Source organism: Oncorhynchus keta, unplaced genomic scaffold (genome assembly GCF_023373465.1).
Source record: "Oncorhynchus keta strain PuntledgeMale-10-30-2019 unplaced genomic scaffold, Oket_V2 Un_scaffold_5034_pilon_pilon, whole genome shotgun sequence".
NCBI lineage: Eukaryota > Metazoa > Chordata > Actinopteri > Salmoniformes > Salmonidae > Oncorhynchus > Oncorhynchus keta.
This window is the reverse complement of record NW_026290950.1, coordinates 382,501-395,599: the sequence shown is the minus strand read 5'-3', so window position 1 is coordinate 395,599 and position 13,099 is coordinate 382,501. Positions and strand designations below refer to the sequence as shown.

General features: G+C 53.3%; 1 protein-coding gene and 1 long non-coding RNA gene across 4 annotated transcripts in view; both read right to left on the bottom strand.

Moving 5' to 3' along the window:
* Positions 1-740: 740 nt before the first annotated feature.
* Positions 741-13,099, bottom strand: part of dcp1b (decapping mRNA 1B) — a 35,561-nt gene continuing 23,202 nt past the window's right edge. The window contains exons 6-10 of one of the 3 annotated variants that reach the window (XR_008132869.1): positions 4,774-4,962; positions 3,399-4,535; positions 1,743-2,961; positions 1,255-1,320; positions 741-1,221 (exon numbers count right to left, since the gene is read on the bottom strand). Coding sequence is in view for 2 of the 3 variants with exons in the window: in XM_052516510.1 (XP_052372470.1) it covers positions 2,617-2,961; positions 3,399-4,535; positions 4,774-4,962 (1,671 nt within the window). In the remaining variant the exon portion in view is untranslated. Of the gene's footprint in view, positions 1,222-1,254; positions 1,321-1,742; positions 2,962-3,398; positions 4,536-4,773; positions 4,963-13,099 lie in introns of those variants that run through there. The other 2 variants (XM_052516510.1, XM_052516511.1) reach the window with 2 other exon arrangements.
* LOC127928927 (uncharacterized) overlaps positions 12,793-13,099 on the bottom strand; it is a 956-nt gene continuing 649 nt past the window's right edge. Inside the window, exon 3 of the long non-coding RNA XR_008132889.1 lies at positions 12,793-13,099. This exon is cut by the window's right edge and continues 345 nt beyond it. This is a non-coding gene — a long non-coding RNA (uncharacterized LOC127928927).

Sequence of the window (13,099 nt, the reverse complement as noted above, 5' to 3'; positions counted from 1 at the left end):
CTGTCTGTGCTGGTCTGAAACAGCTGTCTTTAGCAGGACAGTGTCTGTCTGCGCTGGTCTGAAACAGCTGTCTTTAGCAGGACAGTGTCTGTCTGTGCTGGTCTGAAAAGCTCTCTTTAGCAGGACAGTGTCTGTCTGTGCTGGTCTGAAACAGCTGTCTTTAGCAGGACAGTGTCTGTCTGTGCTGGTCTGAAACAGCTGTCTTTAGCAGGACAGTGTCTGTCTGTGCTGGTCTGAAACAGCTGTCTTTAGCAGGACAGTGTCTGTCTGTGCTGGTCTGAAACAGCTGTCTTTAGCAGGACAGTGTCTGTCTGTCCTGGTCTGAAACAGCTGTCTTTAGCAGGACAGTGTCTGTCTGTGCTGGTCTGAAACAGCTCTCTTTAGCAGGACAGTGTCTGTCTGTGCTGGTCTGAAACAGCTGTCTTTAGCAGGACAGTGTCTGTCTGTCGCTGGTCTGAAACAGCTCTCTTTAGCAGGACAGTGTCTGTCTGTGCTGGTCTGAAACAGCTCTCTTTAGCAGGACAGTGTCTGTCTGTCTGTCCTGGTCTGAAACAGCTGTCTTTAGCAGGACAGTGTCTGTCTGTGCTGGTCTGAAACAGCTCTCTTTAGCAGGACAGTGTCTGTCTGGTCTGTCTGGTCTGTCTTGAATAACTGTCGGGTCTCTTTGTCTGGACAGTCTGTCTGGTCTGTCTGGTCTGTCTGGTCATTGTCTGTCTGTCTCTGTCTGTCTGTCTGTCTGTCTGTCTGTCTGTCTGTCTGCGCTGGTCTGAAACAGCTGTCTTTAGCAGGACAGTGTCTGTCTGGCTGTACAAAGACTGAACATAAACATTGTGTCTCTGACGGTGTCCTGAGCAGAAAGACAGTGAATATAAACATAAAGGCAGGAACCAGGACAAACCATTTGGCTGTGTGAGACCAGCTGCTTCTTCAAGGAGGGGAGAGAGAGTTTGACGCCTGCAGACTTGCTAGTCTTGTTATGTAAATACATTGAAGAGAAATAGAAACATGTAAAGTCTTGGTCCCATGTTTCATGAGCTGAAATAAAAGATCCCAGAAAAGTTCCAAACGGAACAAAAAGCTTATATCTAAAAAAAAAATGCACTAATTTCTTTACAAGTGCACCTACCCCCAACAGGGCTTCTGAATCGAGTGCACCTACCCCCAACAGGGCTTCTGAATCGAGTGCACCTACCCCCAACAGGGCTTCTGAATCGCGTGCACCTACCCCCAACAGGGCTTCTGAATCGAGTGCACCTACCCCCAACAGGGCTTCTGAATCGCGTGCACCTACCCCCAACAGGGCTTCTGAATCGAGTGCACCTACCCCCAACAGGGCTTCTGAATCGAGTGCACCTACCCCCAACAGGGCTTCTGAATCGAGTGCACCCACCGCCAACAGGGCTTCTGAATCGAGTGCACCCACCGCCAACAGGGCTTCTGAATCATCGCACCCACCGCCCTTCTGACCGCACCCAACAGGGCTTCTGAATCAGTGCACCCACCGCCAACAGGGCTTCTGAATCAAGTGCACCCACCGCCAACAGGGCTTCTGAATCCAGTGCACCCACCGCCAACAGGGCTTCTGAATCAAGTGCACCCACCGCCAACAGGGCTTCTGAATCATGTGCACCCACCGCCAACAGGGCTTCTGAATCAAGTGCACCCACCGCCAACAGGGCTTCTGAATCAAGTGCACCCCAACACCTGAATCAAGTGCAACAGGGCTTCTGAATCGAGTGCACCCACCGCCAACAGGGCTTCTGAATCGAGTGCACCCACCGCCAACAGGGCTTCTGAATCGAGTGCACCCACCGCCAACAGGGCTTCTGAATCAAGTGCACCCACCGCCAACAGGGCTTCTGAATCTAGTGCACCCACCGCCAACAGGGCTTCTGAATCAAGTGCACCCACCGCCAACAGGGCTTCTGAATCAAGTGCACCCACCGCCAACAGGGCTTCTGAATCAAGTGCACCCACCGCCAACAGGGCTTCTGAATCTAGTGCACCCACCGCCAACAGGGCTTCTGAATCAAGTGCACCCACCGCCAACAGGGCTTCTGAATCAAGTGCACCCACCGCCAACAGGGCTTCTGAATCAAGTGCACCCACCGCCAACAGGGCTTCTGAATCAAGTGCACCCACCGCCAACAGGGCTTCTGAATCAAGCGCACCCACCGCCAACAGGGCTTCTGAATCAAGCGCACCCACCGCCAACAGGGCTTCTGAATCAAGTGCACCCACCGCCAACAGGGCTTCTGAATCAAGTGCACCCACCGCCAACAGGGCTTCTGAATCAAGTGCACCCACCGCCAACAGGGCTTCTGAATCAAGTGCACCCACCGCCAACAGGGCTTCTGAATCAAGTGCACCCACCGCCAACAGGGCTTCTGAATCAAGTGCACCCACCGCCAACAGGGCTTCTGAATCAAGTGCACCCACCGCCAACAGGGCTTCTGAATCAAGTGCACCCACCGCCAACAGGGCAAAAAAATAAAAAAATAAATAAGTGCAATCCTTCATCGTTGTCTGTCCTCCAGAAAGGTCAGGAATGACTCGACTAGTAATGCCTTGAAGACCAACCAGTTGATCTGGATCGACCGCTTGGCGACCACTGCCTTATATGAACTGTGAACACGTACAAGCATTGAAATTGTTGCGCGATGCTAATATATATATTTTTGTTCCGTGTAACTTTGTTCCTGTAAAAACAGCCTGGCTCCTCCTCTCTCCTACCTGTATGAGGTGCAGCAGGGTGGCCTGGAGCTGGCTCTTAGAGAGGCCCCTGGGTTGGGGGTCGTCCGGGGCCTGTGGGGCCAGGAGGGCTGAGGGAGGATGAGGGCCAGGGGGGCAGTGGGTGTCCCCAGAGGCTTTGGCCTGGGGGCGCTTGGCCTGGGAGAAGACACTGGGGGACAGGAGCAGGGTAGGTGCCACTGTGGCTGGGATACGCTGGGGGGAGATCACCTGGAGACAGAGAGGAGATGGTTAGAGACAGAGACCATACTTCCACAAACACAGATCCCTCCCTGTGCAAAACCACTCCAGCACTTAGTTACTGTCCTGTGAGTCAGATAGGATATATTTAGTATTTTACTGTCCTTTGAGTCAGATAGGATATATTTAGTATTTTACTGTCCTTTGAGTCAGATAGGATATATTTAGTATTTTACTGTCCTTTGAGTCAGATAGGATATATTTAGTATTTTACTGTCCTTTGAGTCAGATAGGATATATTTAGTATTTTACTGTCCTTTGAGTCAGATAGGATATATTTAGTATTTTACTGTCCTTTGAGTCAGATAGGATATATTTAGTATTTTACTGTCCTTTGAGTCAGATAGGATATATTTAGTATTTTACTGTCCTTTGAGTCAGATGGGATATATATATTTATTTTTTACCTGGAACTTCTGAGCAGCGGTGCCTGCAGAGTTCTTGTCAGCCAAACTGTCCAGAGACCTGGCTGTAGAATGAGCCGACTGCTGGCCGTGCTGCGCCATGGCTGGGGGGGCTGAGGGGGCTAGAGGGGCTGGCTCGTGGAAGCGAGGAGCCAGGTTAGAGGAAGGCCTAGTGGGCTCTGGGACCAGACTCTGCTCCTGTTGAACCAGCTGCAGCCTCTGGAGCAGCTCATGGGGGGAGACGACACCGGTTAGCTGCCCCGGCTGGGGGTGACCTGGCAGGGGTTGGAGGTATAAGGGCTGGGGGTGCTGGAAGGGGTGGAAAGGGTGACAGGGCTGTGACTGAGGATGACCAGGATGGGGTTGGTGGGGAGGTTGAGACTGGGAGGGGTGTGAGGGCAACATGGGGACCAGCATCTGGGGGTGCTTGGTGGGGCTGAAGTACAACGGCCGGGCCTGGTGAGGAGGGAGGTGATGGTGTTGAGAACCAGGGAAGCCCAAAGCATCCACCAGGAGAGGCTGAGGACGGGCAGACTGGAGACCAGGGATGAGAGGAGGAGGACGAGGACAACAGGGAGCGGAGGTGGTCATTGAAGGGGTGGTGGAAGTGGGCTGGTTCTGGAACAGTCTCTGGATGGGGTCTTGTCTGGCCTGGGTCTGATGGTGGAGGACAGAGGGGGCTCCGTTCTCATGCAGTCTGTTCTCGGGTGACTCGCAGACGGGTTGGAGCTGCTCCATAGGACCTCCTCTCTGGAGCTGCTCCATAGGACCTCCTCTCTGGAGCTGCTCCATAGGACCTCCTCTCTGGAGCTGCTCCATAGGACCTCCTCTCTGGAGCTGCTTCTGAGGCTGGGAGGAGGAGGCGGCATCCTTCATGAGCTTCTGGAAGGCAGGGCAGTGCTGCGGGGGGCTGCTACCTGAGATCAGACCCCCTTCCTGGGCCTGGAGATGGAGCTGGGCCTGGACTGGGTCGTCGTAGGACAAGGAGCGGGCCACCGCCGGGCGGACACCTCCAGGCCTCCCCTGGGGCTGGGACCCTGGACCTCCTGACCCAGCCATGGGAGAGACCAGCTCTGCTCTGGGCTGCTGGACACCAAACAGAGTGGCCAGAGAGAGAGGCCTGGGCTCTCCTCGACCATCCTAAGAGAGGAAAAGGGTGATGGAGAGAGAGAGGGGGAGAGATCGGTGGTGTGAAACAGAAAGGAGAGAACATAAGGAAAACAAACAGTAGAGCCTAACTGTGAAACCAGGTCAACACTGTGTTAGAAATCAGCAATTTGACCATTAAAAAAAACCCAACTAATTCACAGGGTGGATAAACCACATTTAAAATCTACTTATTTCCATTGTGTTGAATAAGGTGAAAGGCTCTGTGTACCTGAACAGGCCTCTCCTGTAGCCCAGGCTGGGGATATCTCTCCATAGGTTTGACAGGGATAGGTTTGATCAGGCTGGGGTTGGCATTAAGGACACTACACCCTCCGATCTCTTTAGGCTCTGGTTGGCCACCCTGAGAGGAAAGAGAGACAATAACAGACATTATCTCTTTAGGCTCTGGTTGGCCACCCTGAGAGGAGAGAGAGACAATAACAGACATTATCTCTTTAGGCTCTGGTTGGCCACCCTGAGAGGAGAGAGAGACAATAACAGGCATTATCTCTTTAGGCTCTGGTTGGCCACCCTGAGAGGAGAGAGAGACATTAACAGACATTATCTCTTTAGGCTCTGGTTGGCCACCCTGAGAGGAGAGAGAGAGACATGAACAGACATTATCTCTTTAGGCTCTGGTTGGCCACCCTGAGAGGAGAGAGAGACAATAACAGGCATTATCTCTTTAAGCTCTGGTTGGCCACCCTGAGAGGAGAGAGAGACAATAACAGGCATTATCTCTTTAGGCTCTGGTTGGCCACCCTGAGAGGAGAGAGAGACAATAACAGGCATTATCTCTTTAGGCTCTGGTTGGCCACCCTGAGAGGAGAGAGAGACAATAACAGACATTATCTCTTTAGGCTCTGGTTGGCCACCCTGAGAGGAGAGAGAGACAATAACAGGCATTATCTCTTTAGGCTCTGGTTGGCCACCCTGAGAGGAGAGAGAGACAATAACAGGCATTATCTCTTTAGGCTCTGGTTGGCCACCCTGAGAGGAGAGAGAGACAATAACAGACATTATCTCTTTAGGCTCTGGTTGGCCACCCTGAGAGGAGAGAGAGACATAACAGACATTATCTCTTTAGGCTCTGGTTGGCCACCCTGAGAGGAGAGAGAGACAATAACAGACATTATCTCTTTAGGCTCTGGTTGGCCACCCTGAGAGGAGAGAGAGAGAGACATTAACAGACATTATCTCTTTAGGCTCTGGTTGGCCACCCTGAGAGGAGAGAGAGAGAGACATAACAGACATTATCTCTTTAGGCTCTGGTTGGCCACCCTGAGAGGAGAGAGAGAGATTATCTCTTTACATTAACAGACATTATCTCTTTAGGCTCTGGTTGGGCTCTGGTTGGCCCCTGAGAGGAGAGAGAGAGAGACATTAACAGACATTATCTCTTTAAGGCTCTGGTTGGCCACCCTGAGAGGAGAGAGAGAGACATGAACAGACATTATCTCTTTAGGCTCTGGTTGGCCACCCTGAGAGGAAAGAGAGACAATAACAGACATTATCTCTTTAGGCTCTGGTTGGCCACCCTGAGAGGAGAGAGAGACAATAACAGACATTATCTCTTTAGGCTCTGGTTGGCCACCCTGAGAGGAGAGAGAGACAATAACAGGCATTATCTCTTTAGGCTCTGGTTGGCCACCCTGAGAGGAGAGAGAGACATTAACAGACATTATCTCTTTAGGCTCTGGTTGGCCACCCTGAGAGGAGAGAGAGAGAATGAACAGACATTATCTCTTTAGGCTCTGGTTGGCCACCCTGAGAGGAGAGAGAGACAATAACAGGCATTATCTCTTTAAGCTCTGGTTGGCCACCCTGAGAGGAGAGAGAGACAATAACAGGCATTATCTCTTTAGGCTCTGGTTGGCCACCCTGAGAGGAGAGAGAGACAATAACAGGCATTATCTCTTTAGGCTCTGGTTGGCCACCCTGAGAGGAGAGAGAGACAATAACAGACATTATCTCTTTAGGCTCTGGTTGGCCACCCTGAGAGGAGAGAGAGACAATAACAGGCATTATCTCTTTAAGCTCTGGTTGGCCACCCTGAGAGGAGAGAGAGACAATAACAGGCATTATCTCTTTAGGCTCTGGTTGGCCACCCTGAGAGGAGAGAGAGACAATAACAGGCATTATCTCTTTAGGCTCTGGTTGGCCACCCTGAGAGGAGAGAGAGACAATAACAGACATTATCTCTTTAGGCTCTGGTTGGCCACCCTGAGAGGAGAGAGAGACAATAACAGACATTATCTCTTTAGGCTCTGGTTGGCCACCCTGAGAGGAGAGAGAGAGAGACATTAACAGACATTATCTCTTTAGGCTCTGGTTGGCCACCCTGAGAGGAGAGAGAGAGAGACATTAACAGACATTATCTCTTAAGGCTCTGGTTGGCCACCCTGAGAGGAGAGAGAGAGAGACATGAACAGACATTATCTCTTTAGGCTCTGGTTGGCCACCCTGAGAGGAGAGAGAGACAATAACAGGCATTATCTCTTTAGGCTCTGGTTGGCCACCCTGAGAGGAGAGAGAGACAATAACAGGCATTATCTCTTTAGGCTCTGGTTGGCCACCCTGAGAGGAGAGAGAGACAATAACAGACATTATCTCTTTAGGCTCTGGTTGGCCACCCTGAAAGGAGAGAGAGACAATAACAGACATTATCTCTTTAGGCTCTGGTTGGCCACCCTGAGAGGAGAGAGACAATAACAGACATTATCTCTTTAGGCTCTGGTTGGCCACCCTGAGAGGAGAGAGAGACAATAACAGACATTATCTCTTTAGGCTCTGGTTGGCCACCCTGAAAGGAGAGAGAGACAATAACAGACATTATCTCTTTAGGCTCTGATTGGCCACCCTGAGAGGAGAGAGAGAGACATTAACAGACATTATATCTTTAGGCTCTGGTTGGCCACCCTGAGAGGAGAGACATTAACAGGACATTATCTCTTTAGGCTCTGGTTGGCCACCCTGAGAGGAGAGAGAGACAATAACAGACATTATCTCTTTAGGCTCTGGTTGGCCACCCTGAGAGGAGAGAGACAATAACAGACATTATCTCTTTAGGCTCTGGTTGGCCACCCTGAGAGGAGAGAGAGAGACATTAACAGACATTATCTCTTTAGGCTCTGGTTGGCCACCCTGAGAGGAGAGAGACAATAACAGACATTATCTCTTTAGGCTCTGGTTGGCCACCCTGAGAGGAGAGAGAGAGACATTAACAGGACATTATCTCTTTAGGCTCTGGTTGGCCACCCTGAGAGGAGAGAGAGAGACATTAACAGGACATTATCTCTTTAGGCTCTGGTTGGCCACCCTGAGAGGAGAGAGAGAGACATTAACAGACATTATCTCTTTAGGCTCTGGTTGGCCACCCTGAGAGGAGAGAGACAATAACAGACATTATCTCTTTAGGCTCTGGTTGGCCACCCTGAGAGGAGAGAGAGAGACATTAACAGGACATTATCTCTTTAGGCTCTGGTTGGCCACCCTGAGAGGAGAGAGAGAGACATTAACAGACATTATCTCTTTAGGCTCTGGTTGGCCACCCTGAGAGGAGAGAGAGAGACATTAACAGGACATTGATGTCCGTTCATTCAACCCATTTTCATACATGGCGCATTCAGGAATACATTAGTATAGTACATTATGATACAACTGCAGACATCTTATTTCCTCAGAAGTACATGAATCACAAGGCTTGTTATATGCTTTAGTGCCCCCTAGTGGTAGTGGTGTGTTAGTACCTTGTCATAGTGGTAACGTGGTGTAGACCTTACTGTGAAGCCCTTCATTTTCTTCACTGCATTGTTGGTTAAGAAAATATTTACTAAATAAACTTAAGTAAAAAATGGTGCTGGGGAGGGGGGCTGCCTTAATGGACGCCAGGGAACACTGGGTTAACTGCCTTGTTCAGGGGCAGAACGACAGATATTTTTTACCTTGTCGGCTCGGTACAGAGTAAAATGTGCGGTGGTAGAGGTTAGTCGGTAATTTGCACATGTAGGTAGGAGTAAAGTGACTATGCATAGACAATAAACAGCGAGTAGCAGCAGTGTAAAAACAAGGGGGGGAGAACCAAATAGTCCAGATGGCCATTTTATCAATAGTCCAGCAGTCTTATGGCTTGGGGAAAAAAGCTGTTAAGGAACCAAGGAACGTGAAACTCTCGACCCGCTCAACTACAGACCAGGCAATGTGAATGGGGTCCGGTCTTCCTTTTCCTGTAGTCCACAATCATCTCCTTTGTCTTGCTCACAGAGAGAGGTTGTTGTCGTGGCACCACAATACCAGGTTTCTGACCTCCTCCCTATAGGCTGTCTCATCGTTGTCGGGGATCGGGCCTACTACCACTGGGTGATCAGGCCTACTACCACTGGGTGATCAGGTCTACTACCACTGGGTGATCAGGCCTACTACCGCTGGGTGATCAGGTCTACTACCACTGGGTGATCAGGCCTACTACCACTGGGTGATCAGGCCTACTACCACTGGGTGATCAGGTCTACTACCGCTGGGTGATCAGGTCTACTACCACTGGGTGATCAGGTCTACTACCACTGGGTGATCAGGCCTACTACCACTGGGTGATCAGGTCTACTACCGCTGGGTGATCAGGCCTACTACCGCTGGGTGATCAGGTCTACTACCGCTGGGTGATCAGGTCTACTACCGCTGGGTGATCAGGTCTACTACCGCTGGGTGATCAGGCCTACTACCGCTGGGTGATACTACCGCTGGGTGATCAGGTCTACTACCGCTGGGTGATCAGGTCTACTACCGCTGGGTGATCAGGTCTACTACCGCTGGGTGATCAGGTCTACTACCGCTGGGTGATCAGGTCTACTACCGCTGGGTGATCAGGTCTACTACCGCTGGGTGATCAGGTCTACTACCGCTGGGTGATCAGGCCTACTACCGCTGGGTGATCAGGTCTACTACCGCTGGGTGATCAGGCCTACTACCGCTGGGTGATCAGGCCTACTGGGTGATCCGCTGGGTGATCAGGCCTACTACCGCTGGGTGATCAGGTCTACTACCGCTGGGTGATCAGGCCTACTACCGCTGGGTGATCAGGCCTACTACCGCTGGGTGATCAGGTCTACTACCGCTGGGTGATCAGGCCTACTACCGCTGGGTGATCAGGCCTACTACCGCTGGGTGATCAGGCCTGGGTGACTACCGCTGGGTGATCAGGCTACTACCGCTGGGTGATCAGGTCTACTACCGCTGGGTGATCAGGCCTACTACCGCTGGGTGATCAGGCCTACTACCGCTGGGTGATCAGGCCTACTACCGCTGGGTGATCAGGTCTACTACCGCTGGGTGATCAGGTCTACTACCGCTGGGTGATCAGGCCTACTACCGCTGGGTGATCAGGCCTACTACCGCTGGGTGATCAGGTCTACTACCGCTGGGTGATCAGGCCTACTACCGCTGGGTGATCAGGTCTACTACCGCTGGGTGATCAGGTCTACTACCGCTGGGTGATCAGGTCTACTACCGCTGGGTGATCAGGTCTACTACCGCTGGGTGATCAGGCCTACTACCGCTGGGTGATCAGGCCTACTACCGCTGGGTGATCAGGCCTACTACCGCTGGGTGATCAGGCCTACTACCGCTGGGTGATCAGGCCTACTACCGCTGGGTGATCAGGCCTACTACCGCTGGGTGATCAGGCTACTACTGGGTGATCAGGCCTACTACCGCTGGGTGATCAGGCCTACTACCGCTGGGTGATCAGGCCTACTACCGCTGGGATGATCAGGCCTACTACCGCTGGGTGATCAGGCCTACTACCGCTGGGTGATCAGGCCTACTACCACGCTGGGTGATCAGGCCTACTACCGCTGGGTGATCAGGCCTACTACCTGCTGGGTGATCAGGCCTACTACCGCTGGGTGATCAGGTCTACTACCGCTGGGTGATCAGGCCTACTACCGCTGGGTGATCAGGTCTACTACCGCTGGGTGATCAGGCCTACCGCTGGGTGATCCTACTACCGCTGGGTGATCAGGCCTACTACCGCTGGGTGATCAGGCCTACTACCGCTGGGTGATCAGGTCTACTACCGCTGGGTGATCAGGCCTACTACCGCTGGGTGATCAGGTCTACTACCGCTGGGTGATCAGGCCTACTACCGCTGGGTGATCAGGCTACTACCGCTGGGTGATCAGGCCTACTACCGCTGGGTGATCAGGTCTACTACCGCTGGGTGATCAGGCCTACTACCGCTGGGTGATCAGGCCTACTACCGGGGTGATCAGGCCTACTACCGCTGGGTGATCAGGCCTACTACCGCTGGGTGATCAGGCTACTACCGCTGGGTGATCAGGCCTACTACCGCTGGGTGATCAGGCCTACTACCGCTGGGTGATCAGGCCTACTACCGCTGGGTGATCAGGCCTACTACCGCTGGGTGATCAGGCCTACTACCGCTGGGTGATCAGGCCTACTACCGCTGGGTGATCAGGCCTACTACCGCTGGGTGATCAGGCCTACTACCGCTGGGTGATCAGGCCTACTACCGCTGGGTGATCAGGCCTACTACCGCTGGGTGATCAGGCCTGACACTACCGCTGGGTGACTACCGCTGGGTGATCAGGCCTACTACCGCTGGGTGATCAGGCCTACTACCGCTGGGTGATCAGGCCTACTACCGCTGGGTGATCAGGCCTACTACCGCTGGGTGATCAGGCCTACTACCGCTGGGTGATCAGGCCTACTACCGCTGGGTGATCAGGCCTACTACCGCTGGGTGATCAGGCCTACTACCGCTGGGTGATCAGGCCTACTACCGCTGGGTGATCAGGCCTACTACCCTACTACCGCTGGGTGATCAGGCCTACTACCGCTGGGTGATCAGGCCTACTACCGCTGGGTGATCAGGCCTACTACCGCTGGGTGATCAGGCCTACTACCGCTGGGTGATCAGGCCTACTACCGCTGGGTGATCAGGCCTACTACCGCTGGGTGATCAGGCCTACTACCGCTGGGTGATCAGGCCTACTACCGCTGGGTGATCAGGCCTACTACCGCTGGGTGATCAGGCCTACTACCGCTGGGTGATCAGGCCTACTACCGCTGGGTGATCAGGCCTACTACCGCTGGGATGATCAGGCCTACTACCGCTGGGTGATCAGGCCTACTACCGCTGGGTGATCAGGCCTACTACCGCTGGGTGATCAGGCCTACTACCGCTGGGTGATCAGGCCTACTACCGCTGGGTGATCAGGCCTACTACCGCTGGGTGATCAGGCCTACTACCGCTGGGTGATCAGGCCTCACTACCGCTGGGTGATCAGGCCTACTACCGCTGGGTGATCAGGCCTACTACCGCTGGGTGATCAGGCCTACTACCGCTGGGTGATCAGGGCCTACTACCGCTGGGTGATCAGGCCTACTACCGCTGGGTGATCAGGCCTACTACCGCTGGGTGATCAGGCCTACTACCGCTGGGTGATGGGTGATCAGGCCTACTACCGCTGGGTGATCAGGCCTACTACCGCTGGGTGATCAGGCCTACTACCGCTGGGTGATCAGGCCTACTACCGCTGGGTGATCAGGCCTACTACCGCTGGGTGATCAGGCCTACTACCGCTGGGTGATCAGGCCTACTACCGCTGGGTGATCAGGCCTACTACCGCTGGGTGATCAGGTCTACTACCGCTGGGTGATCAGGCCTACTACCGCTGGGTGATCTACTACCGCTGGGTGATCAGGCCTACTACCGCTGGGTGATCAGGCCTACTACCGCTGGGTGATCAGGCCTACTACCGCTGGGTGATCAGGCCTACTACCGCTGGGTGATCAGGCCTACTACCGCTGGGTGATCAGGCCTACTACCGCTGGGTGATCAGGCCTACTACCGCTGGGTGATCAGGCCTACTACCGCTGGGTGATCAGGCCTACTACCGCTGGGTGATCAGGCCTACTACCGCTGGGTGATCAGGCCTACTACCGCTGGGTGATCAGGCCTACTACCGCTGGGTGATCAGGCCTATCAGGCCTACTACCGCTGGGTGATCAGGCCTACTACCGCTGGGTGATCAGGCCTACTACCGCTGGGTCTTGATGGTGATCAGGCCTACTGCCTGGCCACGATCTCCAGGGGTGATCAGGCCTACTACACTACCAGCTGGGTGAACAGGGACTACAGGAGGGGACTACCGCTGGGTGATCAGGCCTAGCACGCTCCTCTGAGGGGCCCCGTGTTGAGGATCAGCGTGGCAGATGTGTTGTTACCTATCCTCACCACCTGGGGGGCGGCCCGTCAGGAAGTCCAGGATCCCGTTGCAGAGGGAGGTGTTCTGTCCCAGGGTCCTTAGCTTAGTGATGAGCTGCGAGGGGACTATGGTGTTGAACGCTGTGCTGTATTCAATGAACAACATTCTCACATAGGGATTCCTTTTGTCCAGGTGGGAAAGGGCAGTGTGGAGTGGGTCCAGGGTTTCTGGGATGATGGTGTTGATGTGAGCCTTTCAAAGCACTTCATGCCTACCGACGTGAGTGCTACGGGGCGGTAATCATTGACGCAGGTCACCTTCGCTTCC